At 41.1% G+C, this 17,177-nt stretch overlaps 1 protein-coding gene across 4 annotated transcripts in view; it reads left to right on the top strand.

Annotated features, from left to right (window-relative positions):
- csnk1g1 (casein kinase 1, gamma 1) overlaps positions 1-16,935 on the top strand; it is a 37,147-nt gene extending 20,212 nt beyond the window's left edge. Inside the window, exons 6-14 of one of the 4 annotated variants that reach the window (XM_088333548.1) lie at positions 117-351; positions 1,382-1,467; positions 1,644-1,728; positions 3,230-3,378; positions 3,444-3,551; positions 4,949-5,059; positions 7,188-7,294; positions 11,053-11,076; positions 16,665-16,935. In XM_088333548.1, the coding sequence (XP_088189674.1) occupies positions 117-351; positions 1,382-1,467; positions 1,644-1,728; positions 3,230-3,378; positions 3,444-3,551; positions 4,949-5,059; positions 7,188-7,294; positions 11,053-11,076; positions 16,665-16,719 (960 nt within the window). In that variant the 3' untranslated portion in view covers positions 16,720-16,935. The remainder of the gene's footprint in view (positions 1-116; positions 352-1,381; positions 1,468-1,643; positions 1,729-3,229; positions 3,379-3,443; positions 3,552-4,948; positions 5,060-7,187; positions 7,295-11,052; positions 11,077-16,664) is intronic. The other 3 variants (XM_088333550.1, XM_088333549.1, XM_088333551.1) reach the window with 3 other exon arrangements.
- The last annotated feature ends 242 nt before the right edge of the window (positions 16,936-17,177 follow it).

Here is a 17,177-nt window from a genome sequence, read left to right as displayed (position 1 = left end):
AACCCTGAATTGATATACTGTGAGATATTCTATATTTTGAATTATAGGACTTTTGGCACATTCTGGCTTTTCTAAATCATTGACCCTGATTCACTTTATTTCTCCTCTCTCAACAGATATCGCGAATGGAGTATGTGCATTCCAAAAACCTCATTTATAGAGATGTAAAACCTGAAAATTTCCTTATTGGACGGCAAGGGAATAAAAAAGAGCACATCATCCACATTATTGACTTCGGCTTGGCCAAAGAATACATCGACCCAGAGACCAAAAAACACATTCCATACCGAGAGCATAAGAGCTTGACTGGCACTGCCCGCTACATGTCCATCAACACGCATTTAGGCAAAGGTATGGAAAACTTACGGGTTTACTCTGATGTTCTGTAGAGCGGTGTTTCTCAACCTGTTAGAAACTGGGGCACAGTCTTTTTGCTGAACAGCAAGGGAAATATTTAATATTCCCTGGTCCATTTCTTTTTTTTTTTCAAGTTTCTTTTGTCAAGATAGTTTGTAATGTATATCATTAGAAATACTTGGACAGAAGTCGGCAACGTATTGCTTTTTTCATGTATACATTCGTCTTAGAGATAAAGTTAGGGCCAATGTAATCTTCTCTGAATGTCCTACTTTAGTGGATACAAAGCTGAAGCAACACAGTAGACTTGTTGTTCAGTCCAAAATGTATAGGGCAAAGCGATGTTTCCTTAGTGGTCTTCAATTTAACATTTAAATGAAATCACTTTTTGTGACATACTGTTATTACGAATGATAATTATCCAAATTCTTTGAAGTATTATCCAGCACAAAGAACAAGTAGATGGCTATCATATACAACTAATCTTAACCCTTTATTCTTACGAGGAGCAAATTATTCTAGTAGGGGAGAAATGCATGTAAATTGAGACTCTCCCGGAAAAAAATTGTTGCAAATCTCACAAATATAGTTCTACTTGTACTTCCATTTTTTAAGATGTCTAGTAGTTTGAAAATGTTGTTTGACATAATTATTATGCATTTAAAAAAAAAACATAATTGTGTCCCCTATATCTTTTTGCTCCCTACCAACTAGTTGATAGTTTTAGTTATTCTAGTTCAGGGGTCTCCAAACCTTTTTGAAGCTCAGAGGTACTTTTTGTCACTGTTTTGTGTAAAACGGAATTTTAAAATACCTTTGTATGGTATTACTATGTTGTTAATTTGTTATTACCAGGTTGTAAAATAGACTCCAGTTAGAGTTCAAATTTTCCTAGAAAAACACAATGACTGATCACTGGTTAGCTATTTTCAGAACCAGTCCACGGGCTGCTCAGGAGGTTTTAGACCTGCTCTGGTCAGTGGCATTTCATTAACAGTAAAACCGATTGCATGTTTTGATGCAGAGCAAAGTCGACGAGATGACCTTGAAGCCTTAGGACACATGTTCATGTATTTCCTTCGTGGGAGTTTGCCATGGCAAGGGCTCAAGGTAACGTATAATATCAGTTCCATTTTCTTGTCATGTTTTGTTGAATGGAATTTGTTTACATTTAAAAATTTACTTTGCAGCAATTTTCTGAGAGTGTTCATGGCTAGTCACTAACACGGCATTGGTCATTTAAAACATTTTCATGTCATGCTGTATGTTTCTTGAACCTCCTGCAGGCGGACACCCTGAAAGAACGATACCAAAAGATTGGGGACACGAAACGAAACACTCCCGTTGAGGCCCTGTGTGAGAACTTTCCAGGTATTTCACTCATGCCTCCGCACATCAGTGGCTTTTTTACTAAAGTGATTTAAACACATCATATACAAATGCCTAGCCTTTGTCATATTGCCACATTTCAGGCCACAAACTGAAACTATTTTCCTGGAATCAACAACATGTGAGACACAATCATGAAGTGGAACGTAATCATGTCAACTTGTTATGTTATACTCTATATACAACTAAGAAACTGAAAAGTAGATGTTCCAAAAATATTGCCCCCCCTGTTCTCCCAGTTCAGACAACTGACTTCAGAAGTTTCCTAATGAATTCTGAATGATAGAATAGAATATACCTTTATTGTCATTGTTACAAAATGGGTTGAACATATTGTGACAACGAAATTGGACGTGGCACTCCAGTTCACATTTTACAGTGAGGATAGAAGAGAATTAAGAAGATAAAGGAACAAAGAAGATGTTTCTATTGTCCTTGTTGCAGGCTTTGTTTTCTCCGGAGGGGGGTGTATGAGAGCGTGAGGGACAGACAGAGATGGTCGGATCCACCTAGGTGGGGGGAGGGATCCAATGCCAACCTAAATGACTAACAATAACAAATAGAGAGCACCTGTTTCGTCATTAGGTCTTAAGATCGAAACGGAGAGAGCATAAAACCATTGCAAACCTACAAAGACCCTGCTGTCCCCTTTAAACTTTTGGCCCAGTACAAGGAGAAAACTGATCAGAGATGCAAAGAGGCATATGCAAGAGGCATATGATCACATTGGATGACCTACAGGTATAAACAACTGAGGTGGCACATTCTGTGCATAAGACACTCTGCATACATCTGCACTTTATAATACCACAAAAAGGCCTGTTTGGCAATTGCAAGAAGCCTGAATGGGAGACACAAATCACAGGTGGAACAACATGCTTTGGTCAGATGAGACCAAAATTGAACTTTTTGGGCACAATGCACATCACCCTGAAAACGCCATCCTGACGGTCAAACATGGTGGTGGCAGCATCATGCTCTGACGTTGCTTTTCTTCAGCAGGGACTGGGAAGCTCGTTAGTGTATGGGAAGATGGATGGTTCCCAGGCGATTCTGGCAGAAGTCTGCAAGGGACCTGAGAATAGGGCGCAAGTTTACCTTCAAATAGGACAACGACCCTAAACATACATTAAAATCTACTATGCAATGATTTAAAACTAACAATACAAAGATGTTAGAATGGCCAAGCCAAAGTCCAGACCTTAATCCTATAGCACATTTTTGGAAAGATCCGTAAAATTGCTGTTCACAAACCATTACCATCAAACTTTAAGGAACTTGAGCTGTTTTGTAAGGAAGAATGGGCAAATATTTCTATTTCAAGATATGCAAAACCTGTTTAGACATACCTTAAAATACTTGTGGCTGTGATCGCAGAGAAAGTATTAACTCAAAGCGGCAGTGTAACCTTAAGGTTACCACACGCACTGCTGCAAGTTCTGCCGCTTAAACCCTCAACCTGTGATCTTGTTTTCTTTATCAGAGGAGATGGCTACTTACCTGCGATATGTACGACGCCTCGACTTCTTCGAGAAGCCGGACTATGAATATTTGAGGACTTTATTCACCGAGTTGTTCGAGCGCAAAGGATACACGTTTGACTACACGTACGACTGGGTTGGCAGGCAGATAGTAAGTAAATGCCAACGAAGAAGTGTTAAGTGTGACAGGTGTTGATGAGCTGTGGCTCTCTCCAGCCCACGCCGGTGGGATCGGTCCATATAGACTCCGGGGCTTCTGCAGTCACGAGAGAGAGCCATCCTCACAGAGACCGGAGCTCAGCACACCCGCCAATACGGAATCAGGTAGGAATCATTCTCCATCCGACAGGCAAGTGTACTGGAATATCAGTCCAAATATTATTGTGCATCCCTTCTGCAGTGGAACAGTTGCACTGAATGGCTGAATCTGCTCAATTTTATCTTGTCAAGTTGTTACATATTATAAAAATCATATGGATCATCAAAACAGATTTTAAAAAATATATTTCTAAAATCTTCAAGGGACATTGTATAATTTAGCGCATCTTAATGTAGACAAAATAATTTAAAAACAATATTGGTTTGAATAATATGCAAAAAAAAATGGCGCATGGATATCAAACTCAGTTTGGCTCTAGGGCTGGATCAGTGAAAGAATGTCTTGGTACTGGACTGCATTTTATAACACTTTTCAAGTCGCTGAAGACCTTCTTAAGCGCTTTATCATTAGCAACCTACCCTACATGTTCTAGTCATAGATGACAAGGGAAACAACACATTTATTCCCTGATATCAGGAAAATAGATTTTTATGTTTGGCATTTACTGTGTTAACTGGTTCCTTTTAACAGTTGAGTGAATTCAGTTTTACACCCAAACCAACTCACTATGCTATGCAAATTGGGAGAGAGCATTTGGTTTCCATTTAGTCTAAAAATCACAACTTAAAATTGAAATGACTTTAGAGACTCGCTTCTTTTTTTAACTTACTCAGAAAGTTATGGTGGGCCAGATTAAATTAACCAATGGCCAGATCCGGCCCAGGGGCCGCACATTTGACGTGCCTTATGATTTTTAAGATGTTGGTTGAGAAACTTTTATTTTACATGTCATGAGGCTCCTCACCTAGAGGGAGTTGACATGAATGTCTGCCATCTTGCTGCTAAGGTTGCCCACCAAAATCAAATTCCATGTGATACCAGGCAAAAAATGACAAGAGAAATGGGGCAATCTGAGTCTCCGTAGTATTCTTCTTTACGCTTTTTAGCACTCAGTTTCGGTTGCACTACACAATACAGTGACGTATAGTGGTCAAATTTTACACAGTGTCCCTTTTAAAATGTATATAAAACCTGCATCTAAATAATGCTAAGCAGCCATTTAACAAAATTTAACTTGGCTTATTCAATACCCATGTTGTTTTATTACATTGTTGAGATTTCAATTTTTTTATTTACATCCTCTCCAAGCGTTTGGAGATACTTCTTTTGATCCCAGTACATTTGTTTTGGTTCAGCAGGCCTTGCTCGGTTGATTTGACGGTTATTTAGTCCGGCTCCCGTTCTCTGGTTTTCGTGGTGCTTTGCATGAACCTGGCCTGGCCCACTCAAATCGCCATCTTTCCTAATGCAACTATTCCATCACCCCCACCCCTTTCCTCTCTCATGGCACTCCCAAACCCACTTTTCCTTCCGTCACTTGGCGTCCCCGACTCCCGAGTAGACGGCAGTCTCTGATCGACGAGGAGCGTGGGAGGTGCAGCCTACTCGCCAAGCCAACAGCTCCTACTTGACTTCCCACCTCGCAGCGGACAGGCATGGGGGCTCAGTGCAGGTATGCACCCCTTACCTGATCAGCCATCCAAATCTCGAGCCTCACATCTGTCTCTTAGTACCTTGGTGGCATTTTGTTAAGCGCATGTTTCCTTGGTGCATATGTCATTCATTGTGATGATTAACTAAATTTCAATGAGGCGTATGAGACAGATTTATGATCTTGTTTTTTTCTCCCAAACATTGATTTTTTTCCTCTCCAACACCACCATTTGCATGTCTTCATGGTGCCCCAGCTTAAAAACACGGTGATGATGCTATGTAGCAGCAGTTTTGATCACAGGTTTTACTATTGGAGGTGTTTGTGAGTCCCACATTAAACTTCTTGCATGGCAAGGGGACTTTATTTGCATGCGCTTAGTGTGCATTCAGAACGGTCTTGGAAGAGCACTATACTGGCCCCATTCAAATCTGGTTAGAGTCTATTCCGAGAAGCTGGTAGACTTCTGCCTTGCGCATGTTTCAAAGCAATTTTGTAATCAAATTGTGGAAAATGTCTCCAGGGTTAAGCAGTTGTTTTTCTTTTTATCCTAAACCACTAAAAATGCAGTTATATTAAAACCATATGTGCTTTCAAGTGCAAAAATCTGCAAAAAATTACTTTTATAGTGATGTTCAAGTAAACCTACCGTATTTATCCGAGTAGAGCGCACACACGGGTATAACACGCACTCCTATTTACTGATTAACTTCTTCTCTGCTCAAATGTTGAGATGAGTGTTAAGAGTGTGAAACCCCCTTTTTTGTGCAATGGTATTGCCCAAGCAGCAGTGTTGGGGTCTGTGACGTACACACACAAACATCAAGGTGGCCAGGGCGCTGTGGCCGTGAAAGTGAGGTGGCAGGGGCATGCGCTTCAGTGCTGTCCAACCGTCGAGTCCTTCTCCGCCATCCCGGATAGTTTCTTTCCCTGTGTTTCTGGTCTTGGCCGCTCATACCTCACCCAGAGCATAAAACTATTGTGGGTTCTGGAAACCTCCCAACTGGAGCTCTCCTACTCCATATGCAGCAGAATTATGGACTCTCTCTGCAACCACCCCAGGCTGTGAAACTTGGCCACCACATCTCTTCCACCCTGACACTGAGCACCGGATAACCCTAGGGATGTGTGCTGAGCCCTCTCCTGTTTCTCACCAACGCATTCCACATACGGGATTGTGAAGTACCTGACGACACCAGCTTGGTTGGATTTTTCTCTGACGAGACTGCATACAGAAGGAGATGGCTGACATGGTGTTCAAAAAATAAACTTAATACTCAACACCACCAAATCCAAGGAAGTCATATTTGACTTCAAGACGGCAAGCACACAGACCTAGCTCCACTCATTATCAATTGGGACTGTATGAAGAGAGTCCACTCCTTGAAACTCCTGGGCTAGCACATCTCGACAACCTCTTCTAGTCCGTCAACACCAGAGCTGGGGTGGAGGAGGCCCAGCGGCAACTCCACCTCCTGAGGGTTCTCATGACAAAAACCTGGAACAGGAGCTGCTGGTGTCCTTCTACAAAGCCACAATGGAAAGCATTCTGGCAAACGGCATCACCGTGTGGTATGCTAGAAGCTCGGAAGCGGACACAATCAATCTGAAACAATAACAATCCCAATAACAATCAATGGAGCACCCGCTAGTGATCATTTCTTTGCGCTCTTCTGAGTTTCTTCGGAGTCTGATTTAATTGTTGAATTTCTTTTTTATGCGCTTCTGAAATACAGCTGTAGCGGTGTTCCGCAGTTTGTTTTTTGAGTGAGGGTGCACTCAATGACTTGTGCATCCGCCCACCTCGGCTGTTTAACTAAGAGCATGCATCAGCCTATCAAAGTCGCGTGCACACTCACGCCCGTTCCACACTCAAAGCCCTCTCTAACCTGCCCCTATGATGGCATTTGCTGTGTGCTGTCTGCTCAGAACACAATTCATATGTCGATATGAATAACAATGACGATTCAATTCAAAATCAGCAAAGCAGTGAACCATCGATGACCGAAGCACAAAGTAGTAAGGGGTCTCTAGTGTTGTCATACATTTGTTAGATTTCTTCACTGTTCTGTTCAAATTGATGCTAGCAAATGTGTTAAGTTGTCAATTTGCTGAGACATGATGGTGTAAATGTGTGTGTGTGCCACAGGTGGTGAGCTCAACTAATGGGGAGCTGAACGCTGACGATCCTCTAGCAGCTCATTCCAATGCGCCAATCACCGCCCAGGCAGAGGTGGAAGTGGTGGACGAGGCTAAGTAAATGTCACGCAGCCGCAATCCCCTTTTCTTTCCCACTCCCTCGTGCTCCCATCTTTATTTGCTCCCTTTCCTCTCCACCTTTTTCTGCTGTGCTTTTGCTTCCTTATGACATGCTGTGGAAGTGTGAAGCCTCTAATTTGGATTTTACTGAGCATTTCTCATTTAACTTTGATTGGCATACAGATTCCAAACTTAGCCAATCTTTTGTTTAAACACCAGACGTCAATGAATCATTTTAAGCATTTAACACTCCACCCTGTGTTTAGTGAAGGGGTCAGCAAACTAGACCCTCCTAAGACCCGTTAGGCGTTTTAATCCTTCCTTTCAAATTAAAATGTTAAATGATGGTTATATCTATAAACTAGTAAAGGGGTCGGGAATTGTTTTGACTCGGAGCCTTAAGGCAAAATATAATGATTTTTTTGGGGGAGGGAGGAAAGCGCCAAACCATGTTTTAAGAAAAATTTCAACAAAACCGCTAAACCCGCTTGATGATTTGATAAAATCTATGAAATAAGAATAATGCCAGAGCCTGTGTCCTAAATATCAACAAATATACAACTCTAAACTTGTCTCCCTTCCACAATTACTTAAAGATCGTTGAGGCTCATTTTGACCTTCATTTTGTTTTTACAAATACTGGTTTCGATATTCGTGCAATTATTTTTGTAAAAATGTCACAAAATTCTGCAAACGAGAATCCTGACGTATTTACTCTCAGCCCAGACGTCACAGGGAGAGACGGAGTGCTTGCTTTACATAACTCCACCCGTCCCTACCGCTCACCCAATCAAATTGCTCTTGGTGCTCTTCTGGCGTTTTGTCGAATTTACATCATAAGGTGTCCCAACAGTGAACACAGATTATTTAATGAAATTCCTTGTAAATGATTGCTTAGTGATGTACAGGTGAAACAAGTTTTTTGGTGTGACACCTTGACTGTAAACTGTAGTTAGAAATAAGCCTTATATATACTGACAGGGTTGGGTAGGGTTACTTTAACTGGATTACTTTCAATTACTTTTGGATGACTCCAATACCAAATATACGAATAAAAGACAAAAGAAACTAAGTATGAATAAAATGATGACTCACAACACGTGGTAAGGTTTCTCTCCTGGCTTTGATCTCTTTGATCTCCGGCAAAACGAACATAAAATGCGACAGAAACAAAATGAAAATAAATCCAAACAGCTTGCCAACATCATTTTTGCCGTTCCATGTATTCCGTTACTCCCCAGGCCTGCACAAAATTTAGTAAATTTATTCATATTGAGTTTCTTTTGTCTTTTATTAGCATATTTGGTATTGGAGTAATCCAAAAGTAATTGAAAGTAATCCAGTTAAAGTAACCCTACCCAACCCTGTATACAGAACAGTACCGCCAGGGATTTCGGTTTGTCTTTGCGTGCACTGTTATAGGCCCGCTTAGTCACATCAGGAATGGGCAAAACTTGCACGGTTAAAACTTGTGGTCAAGTCCCATTTATTTGCATAGCCCTTAATCACAAAATGTCTCAAAAGACTGCACACGTTACAATTACACCATCCCCTGATCTTATGCTACAGTATCTTAAATGGATGTAAATCGGGACTTTGACATAGGTTGAAATCTAAATGTGAAAACTTCTAGAATTAAAGGATGAAGAGAATTTCAAGCAAGTTAAAATACAGTTGGCTTAATAGGTCCCATCAACATACTTGAAGGTACAGTATTCTCTTGGTTATGGAGGTAAATGGCACCTGAACCCCATGCAATAAGTGAAAATCCGGAAGGTAGTGTCAGACCTTGGTAAAAGCCCCGACGTGTCAACTTACCTCGAGATGATGTTCCTACCGACTGAGAGTATGACTGTAGCAAAATAACATCTATAGCTCTAGGAATAAAAACACCAAACACAGAATTGCAGTTCACTGAGTGGTTAGCGTGTCCGCGGCACAGTTCTCGGGTCATGGGTTCAAACCCAGCTACCTGTCTCCCTATGCGGTGTTTGCATGTTCTCCCCGGGTTTCTATGGGTTTCCTCACACATTCCCTAAACAAGCGTGGCAGGTGAACTGGTGACTCCAAATTCTCCCTTGGTACTGTATGCCCTGCCACTGGCTGGCAGTACAGGGTTTACAGTAACCACTGCCAGAGGATAGCAGTGATGGGCTCCAGCACCCCTGTGAGAACAAGCAGTGCAAAAAATGGATAGATAGATGAATGATCTTTGTTGCCAAAAATACATTGAAGTTAGAGGGATTCTACTGTCTGAGTAAGAAAGTGATATAAAGAGCAGCTGGCTAGCTGCACTCTAGCATCGGGTATCCTCGAGTTAAGCCAGGTCTCCATGGTTGATTAAATTATAGCCGTCCCGTATGTAGAGGTTTCCCACAAAATGTAGCTCCATGTCATCCCTTTCATTAGTAATGAATCTGGTGCTGGTAAGATACAGGCTCAGCAGGCTTAAAAGAGTTGTTAGCCTAGCTGGCGCAGTAGGTCAAACTTGCAGCTTTGCTATTAGCTTTTCCCCCGATGCCACCTCAGTCGCTTCCCAAACACGATAATAATCCACTGAGCACCTCCTGGTGATTACCATTTCTTTGCACTCTTCTAACTTTCCTCAGAGTCTGATTTAATTGATGGATTTTTTAAAAATGTAACGAGAAGCTCAAAAGCTTTGCAGTTTGTTTTGGCGGGCACTTGTCGATGCGCCCTGCTGTTCGACTGACGACATACACCAGCCTATCACAGTCGCGAGCACAGGCGGTCACGGCCACCCGACACACATAGCCCTCCCTAACCTGCCCCCGTGATAGCATTTGTTGTCTGCTGTTTGCTCAGAATACAATGTTGATATAATTGACAATATGGACAATTCAATTCAAAATCTGCAAAGCAGTGAACCAGCAATAACTCAAGTGCAAAGTAGTGTGGGGTCTTTGTATTTACCCCCTAGGCTCCCCAGTAGAATATTTTCGTACGGTGTGAAGGTCGCAAATGCTGCTTTTAATGGATGTTTGTTTACCTCTCAGTTCACTTGTAGATGCACCTTCTTCGTCTTTTACTTATAATTCTTTTTGACATTCCATGTACCTTAATATGTGATCATTTTTAAGGTGCTGGTACAAATTACTTGTGTTCCCTCTGGAACTAGCAACTACGTAAAAGCAAATTCTGCAACGGGCGTTTTTCTTCTATTCCACGTCCGCTTGGTCAAAACCAAAATAGGTCCAAACAAGTGATGTACCTCCCTTCTTCGATGCAAGCTTCATTTCCTTCTCGTTTGTTGACTCTGGGACTATGTTTACAGAGTCCGTTATGACACTCAATGAGCTCACACGGTGGGTGTGGCATAGTGTGGCGCTTGCAAACTTTGAATTGCGCTTATTGGCTTGTGCTATTATTATAACTTGCCTCTGATTGGTCGGCGCTTTTTAAACCCGAACAATAACATTTGTGGTTGGCCAAAACTCCATCACTCACTACAAAACCTTGAAAAAAAACGCACTACGTTACATCGCGATGTCGATTCGATTTCGGTTAACCGTGCAGCCCTAAAGTGTTGTGTACGAATCAGCAAACAAACGTTCAAACTTTTGATTTCGGACTGCCGCCCCCCTACCGCACCATTCGTCTTTTTAACCCTCACCATGTGTGCTATTCTGTCAACATGTCTGTATGTGTGTGTTTGTTGCGCATGTTCTGTCATCTTGTTCTTGCTGTATTAATCTTTTTTTGTCTTTCCACTCTTTGTGTTCTTTCTTCTGTAGCTGCGTGAAAATGCTCAACCTGTGGTGAGTCCTTCTCTAATCGTCCACTTCAGACTCATGGGACAGGGACAGGATCAGCCCTAAGCTGGCCGCGACCCACTTGTTGGGTTCAAAAGTCATACAGTGACCACTGACACTGGGGCTGCAACAACCAATTCATGAAATTGATTTAAATGGATTATTGGCAACTACATGATTTATGAGCCGTTAAGTCTGTTAAATCACTGCAAAGAAGAGTGCACACTGAGAGTTGTGGTCGCATTTTAAGCCGGCAGACGGCGCCAAGACCCTTTTTATAAAAATGTTGTCTTACAATTTTTTTTTTAAGTCTTTCTTTTTTTTACTGAACATTGCACCATTACAAACAAAATCGGCATGAAAGTTTCAACTTTTGACCAAATTTAAAAGGGAACAGAGTGTGCTGCAGAAGTACAGAGGGGGGAAAAAAATCACATTAAGTAAATAAAAATGGTAATAATGACATGTTTAACTCACAAGAGGCAGGTTCCTAAGCACATTACATATCTTTCTCATATTGGGAATGTTTATCATGTTTAAAGATTTTGCTATAAAACTCAATTTCTGGTAACATTTTGAAAAGTGGGTTAATACTTTTAATATATTTTTTGTGTATACATTTTTTTTTCTAATGTGTTGCTCTTCTTCGAAATATGATATGATATTTGGATCAGGTGCAAGGAAAAGCGCATCTTACATAGTTGCCAAATACATACAAATATATGCTATCCACCTGCAAACATTTGGATTTTTTGTTTTTTATTGTAGAATATCCTGGTTTTTTGTGCACTATTTTCTATCGGTCTAAAACTTCAATAGGAGGAAATAAAAAATCTATCCATCTATCTACCTCCCCTGGTCATATCCCTCGAGAGGGGTGACCGACAGCAAGACAAACACATACAAAAACAAAGAAAATGAAAAAGGGAAAAAGGTAGCAAAAAACCCCAAAATTTGTGGACCATGGTCAACCCAAATGCCCAAACAAGTTAAGCACCTTGGCACCAAAGTCGGTCATGCTTTCGTCCCTCCAGATGAAACGGGACGCAAGAAAGCGGCCATGTCACTCAGGGTGACACAACACACTCTTTTGTTCAACAGCAGGGCCAGACAGATTTCACTGGTTTACCCCTGCCGTATCGTGCAGGTGCCCTGCCCATCCCTTAGAACGCGTCTTAACATCCCACTCTCCTTTTATAACACCTCTCCACTCATTCCTATTACCAACAAGCCCTCTAGCTTCCACTATATCTAGACCTCTTTCCTGCAGTGTACTCATAACACCATCCATCCATGTCAATCCCGGCCTTCCTCTTGGTCTCCTTCCATTTACTTCTGCTCTAGATCCTCAACATTTACCCCTCATCCATCCTCTCCATGTGTCCAAACCAACCGAGTACTCTCTTATCCACACGCTTGCTCAGTTCCACTACTACTCCAGTTCTGTCTCTCACAATTTCATTTCTCGATCTATCCAATGTTGTCACTCCTAACATACTTGTCAAACACTTCATCTCAAAAACATTGAATTTCCTTCTTAAATCTGCGTTCAGGCTGCAAGTCTCTGCACCATACAACACAGTCAGCACAATCCCACAATACACTCCCCTCTTAACATCCATACTCATACTCTTGCTGCTCATCACTCTCCTCAGAGCACCCAAAAACAATAGTGTTTAAAAACAAATCAGATTAATTGATCAAACGAAAAAATATTCAAGAGATTCATCTTATGTATAAAATCGGTAGTTGCAGCCCTAATGTACACGAGACCTTTGTGGCATCAAAGCAAAGAATGACAACTATGAAAGCATCATAAGACCTGTTGATATTTGTGCGGGGAAAAATGCTGTGTCGTAATCTTCAGCCTTGTTGTCTTTTTGTGTATTTACTGAAACACTGGCTCATTTTGTCTTTGCTCTCTGTGTGCACTCCTCCACATCCTTTTCCTTATACAATTTGTTTTTTTTGTACCTTCTTGTTTAATATTGTTTTTACGTGAATTTAATGAAGCAGCATGGATGGAAGCGTTGGTGTGTTAAACCGAAACGATGGCTCCTTTCATTTTGGGAGTTCTTGTAATTTGTCTCAAGCGTGGTCCGGTGCCACCACATTTTTCAGTTGGTCACACTATCAAGTGTGACAAACTGCAGAGGAAACTAAATACACTACTGTTGTGTGACCTGATAGTCAAGTCATGTTTATTTGTATAGCCCTTAATCACAAAAAAAAGTCTGAAAGGGCTGCACAGACTACCAATGTTATATTTTAAGGTCTTGAATGGGAATCAAGTAAAAGCACAAGGCAGTCAGCTACCTGCTGCCGCTTATGGTATGGAAGAGTAATACATGATTACCGTATTTTCCGCACTATAGGGCGCACCGGGTTATAGGGCGCACCCCGAAAAAATAATTTTTGGTCCTATTTTTGCCATACATAAGACGCACCGGATTATAAGGCGCTACAATGGGAACGTCGACAAAACAGTCAGATGATTCAGCCAAACTGATTACCCCCTTAACATTCCCAAAGCTTGCAAAGAAGCAAATACGTGTCAAAGACACGTGCGGATGCGGTGTCCGTACGATGTCACTTAAATGCGTCATTTCAAATATCATTCGGAAGGTTAAAGTCTTGGGATTCAAGAAATGCCAACCATTCCTTAGTTTCTATTTTCTTTTTCGCTCGCAACTTTACTGTGCATATGACAATAAACACTTGGAATTGAGTTGAATTCACTCAACTCATCACAGCAACATCAAGATCGTTCTAAAACAAGATACCGGGAAAATATAAAGCCGCATAACTCACCTAAGTTCTCACGTTCAATAATGATACGCAATCATGGTCTTCTTACAACCGTGAGTGTAGTAAATCCAGGAGAGTAAATAGTTTACAAATACAGACTAATGAAACATGTTTCTTTATGGCGTACTTTAGCAAGCTTGCTTTTCAGTCATCTTTTTCGGCCAATTGCAGGGTTTGTTTTGGCCCTCTAGCGTATCCAAGGCTCCGAATAACTTCAGCCAATAGCGATCGATTTAACGGATGATTGACACATCTTTTTCGGCCAATTGCAGGGTTTGTTTTGGCCCTCTAGCCAATCCGAGGCTCCGAATAGCTATTGCCAATAGCGATCGATTAAAATAATGATTGACACATTGGTTAGCCAATGAAACGCCGGTATATAAAACCCAGCATACACCGCGGACTACTCCACGTTCAGGGGAAATTCGAGTCGGCGGCTGTTGCGTAAGTTGCAAGACCTTGCGAATTTAATATTGAGCCATATATAAGGCGCACTGTATTATAAGGCGCATGGTCAGCTTTTGAAAAAAATTAAGACTTTTAGGTGCGCCTTATAGTGCGGAAAATACGGTACTCTACCAGGCGCTAGACCACACAGGCAAACAAGCTGGATTATTTCCCACGGCACAACCAACAATATTGGTGTGCCGTGGCACAGTAATTGAAAAACACTGGGTTGGAGCTCATTGTAGTGCGGTGAAAATAACGCAAATTCCAATCACTGATAAGTTGCTCATTACAATAACATACCTGTCAAATTATTCATTTTCCAAGTATTTAGTGTGTTTTTTGATAATTTCAAAGTATGCATGCCAAATACAATTTTTATTGGAATGGCCCTTTACCAGCTCAGTAGCCTAGATGGTAGTGTTGCTTTGAGACTGGGAGGTCGCTGGTTCGCGCCTCGGCCGAGTCATACCTAATTGGTAAAATGGCGGCGCCCTCTGTTGGCTGCGGCTGCATCGACTCGCTACAACGGGTCAGGTGTATCGACATTTCGTTCTGTGTACATTGTTACAAAGAATGACAATACAAAGGAAATTATTATTATTATTATTATTAAAATGTTATAATGCACTGTAATGACAGTGTTATTACAATGTCATTACTATATCTGTGATTTTTAAGACTTTCCCTCAGGCATCTCCTTAATGCTATCCACGTGCTAACGACTACAAGCTAACACCTTTATATCAAAGTTAATTTTTTTACATATATAAAAAAAATCTTGTGGCAAGAAAATTTGCATTTCTTTTACATAGTGGAATTCCACCTAGTGGTCACCGCCATGTTGTATTATGCGGCACAGGCAACAGTGACATCTAGTGGTCAAATATTACACACTAGGGCCTTCAGAAAAATGATAAAAATAAAATATTAGGCTAAATAGGAATTAAAAAAAGAATAATGAAAATCTGAAAGTATAATAAATGATTTAAAAAAAAAAAAATCTAATCTATTCTTATGTGTTTCCACCCATTTACTTTGCATATATTTTTTAACCTGACTGCACTTCATTTTACCCATGACTGTTCATATTAATCAGCTGTCGGTGATGGTTTTCACAACAAATTCACACTTAATGGACTTTGCCATGAGCAGTTCTTGTTGGTACATGCAACCAATGTTCCCTCTAAGCTGCGTGTGCGCGCAATTGCGCACCGCCCAGAGCTTTTCCGCGCACAAGAAAATCTTGCTAGCTCACAAAAATGAGGGCCCGAAATTGCAAATTAAAAAGCGAATCAAGTCAAAGTTACAGTGCATGAAGGTAAAAATACACGGGTTCCCCTGACGCTGTGTTCTCAATGCGGTATTTTGAAGCCTATGTCGAAGTAGAACGAAGTTGAGTAAAGTCAGAGTTTTCCGAGAACCGGCTTCTTCGGCTCGGCTCACTGAAAAGGTTGTTTTTGCTTCTTTAATCCCTACACGACCAAATATTATGTAAAATTGTGCACAAAATGACTTGAATGAAGGGGGAGAAATAGAACAAAAAAGAAAAAAAATACCAAAATGAAAAAGTAGTGAAAAGCTGAGAAAACAAAACGAAACAAAAGGAAGAGAAAAAAGAAGGAAAAATTCAGAAAAAAGCCAGAATAAAAGAAAAAAGCAAATAAAGGGAAAAAAGGTAATAGAGAACATAAAAGCAAGAAAAAAGTAACAACTCTGAAAAAATAAACACAATGAGATATTTTTAAAAAAGGAGGAAAAAACAGGGTAAAGGAGGAAAAAGTTTGTGTTGCATTCAAATAATTTCCAATTATATCAAGTTAATCTCGTTGCCAATATTGTACTTCCACTGAAAAATGTGATTAAGTACAGTTCTGTATCTTACAACCGACTAAAGAAGCCCCCCAAAATGTTAGTATTATGCGACAAAAGATACCAGGAAAAAAAAATGGAAATCTTGTGAAAGAATTGTAAAACCCAATGACGTTTGTAGGCCGTACAACCTTTGCAATCGTACATGGGTCAATTCATTCAAAAATGAAAAATAATTTTGCATTGCTGGAAACTCAGCAAAATGTAACGTGATGTCAAGTTTCGGACATGTTTGAGAATGACTTAGTTGCCACACTTGGGATTGCTGTTGCTCACTGTTGTTTCAAGCGTTGCTCACCGACTTTGTGTGAACGCTCAGACCCGTGGGAAATTACATGGAACATTGCATGCAACATTTTGACACAGATTGGATCAGAAAAGATCCCAAAAATCTGATTCCTTTGACTAAAATTTTGGTTATCTTTCTTCTGATACATTTCCAACACCACTCTCGTCTCTGTCCACAGGTGCTGCTGCTTTTTCAAGCGAAAACGGAAGAAGAACACACCGCGACACAAATGATGGCCCCCCCGAGAACCCCTGAGGTTCTGGCTCTCTTGATTGTGCTGAAGCGACTCGGCGAGGTCCGGAAGACCAGCACCGGGAAAGATGAGCTCTGGGTGGAAGCGTTTTCCGCAAGGACGAGTCGATCCTTTTTTCTCCGAAGCTTTGGTTGTCCGCCGGAACGTTTTTTTTTTCCCCCGCCCCAATCGACCAGTACGAGCTGGCTCTTTTTGTTGCAAAATTTCTCAAAATTTTCGACGTCTTTTTCGTTCCTGTTGTTACAAGATTGTCAGGCTAAATGGTATTTCCTATTGGCGGACATTTTGGAAGACTCCATTTGTTTGGGCCGTCGGTGACGCGGGACTGAATGTAAAGCATGACACAACCTAGGGCTTGCCATCAGCTCCTGCACTTTCCACCACCAATGAGGGACCGGAGAGCACAGGAGATACACACCTCCTCTACTGCAGGAGAGG

Source organism: Urocampus carinirostris, chromosome 4, assembly GCF_059441175.1.
Source record: "Urocampus carinirostris isolate Australia breed hairy pipefish chromosome 4, RoL_Ucar_1.0, whole genome shotgun sequence".
NCBI classification, from domain to species: Eukaryota; Metazoa; Chordata; class Actinopteri; order Syngnathiformes; family Syngnathidae; genus Urocampus; species Urocampus carinirostris.
Note: the sequence above shows the minus strand (reverse complement) of the source record. Positions and strands in the feature narration are given on the sequence as shown.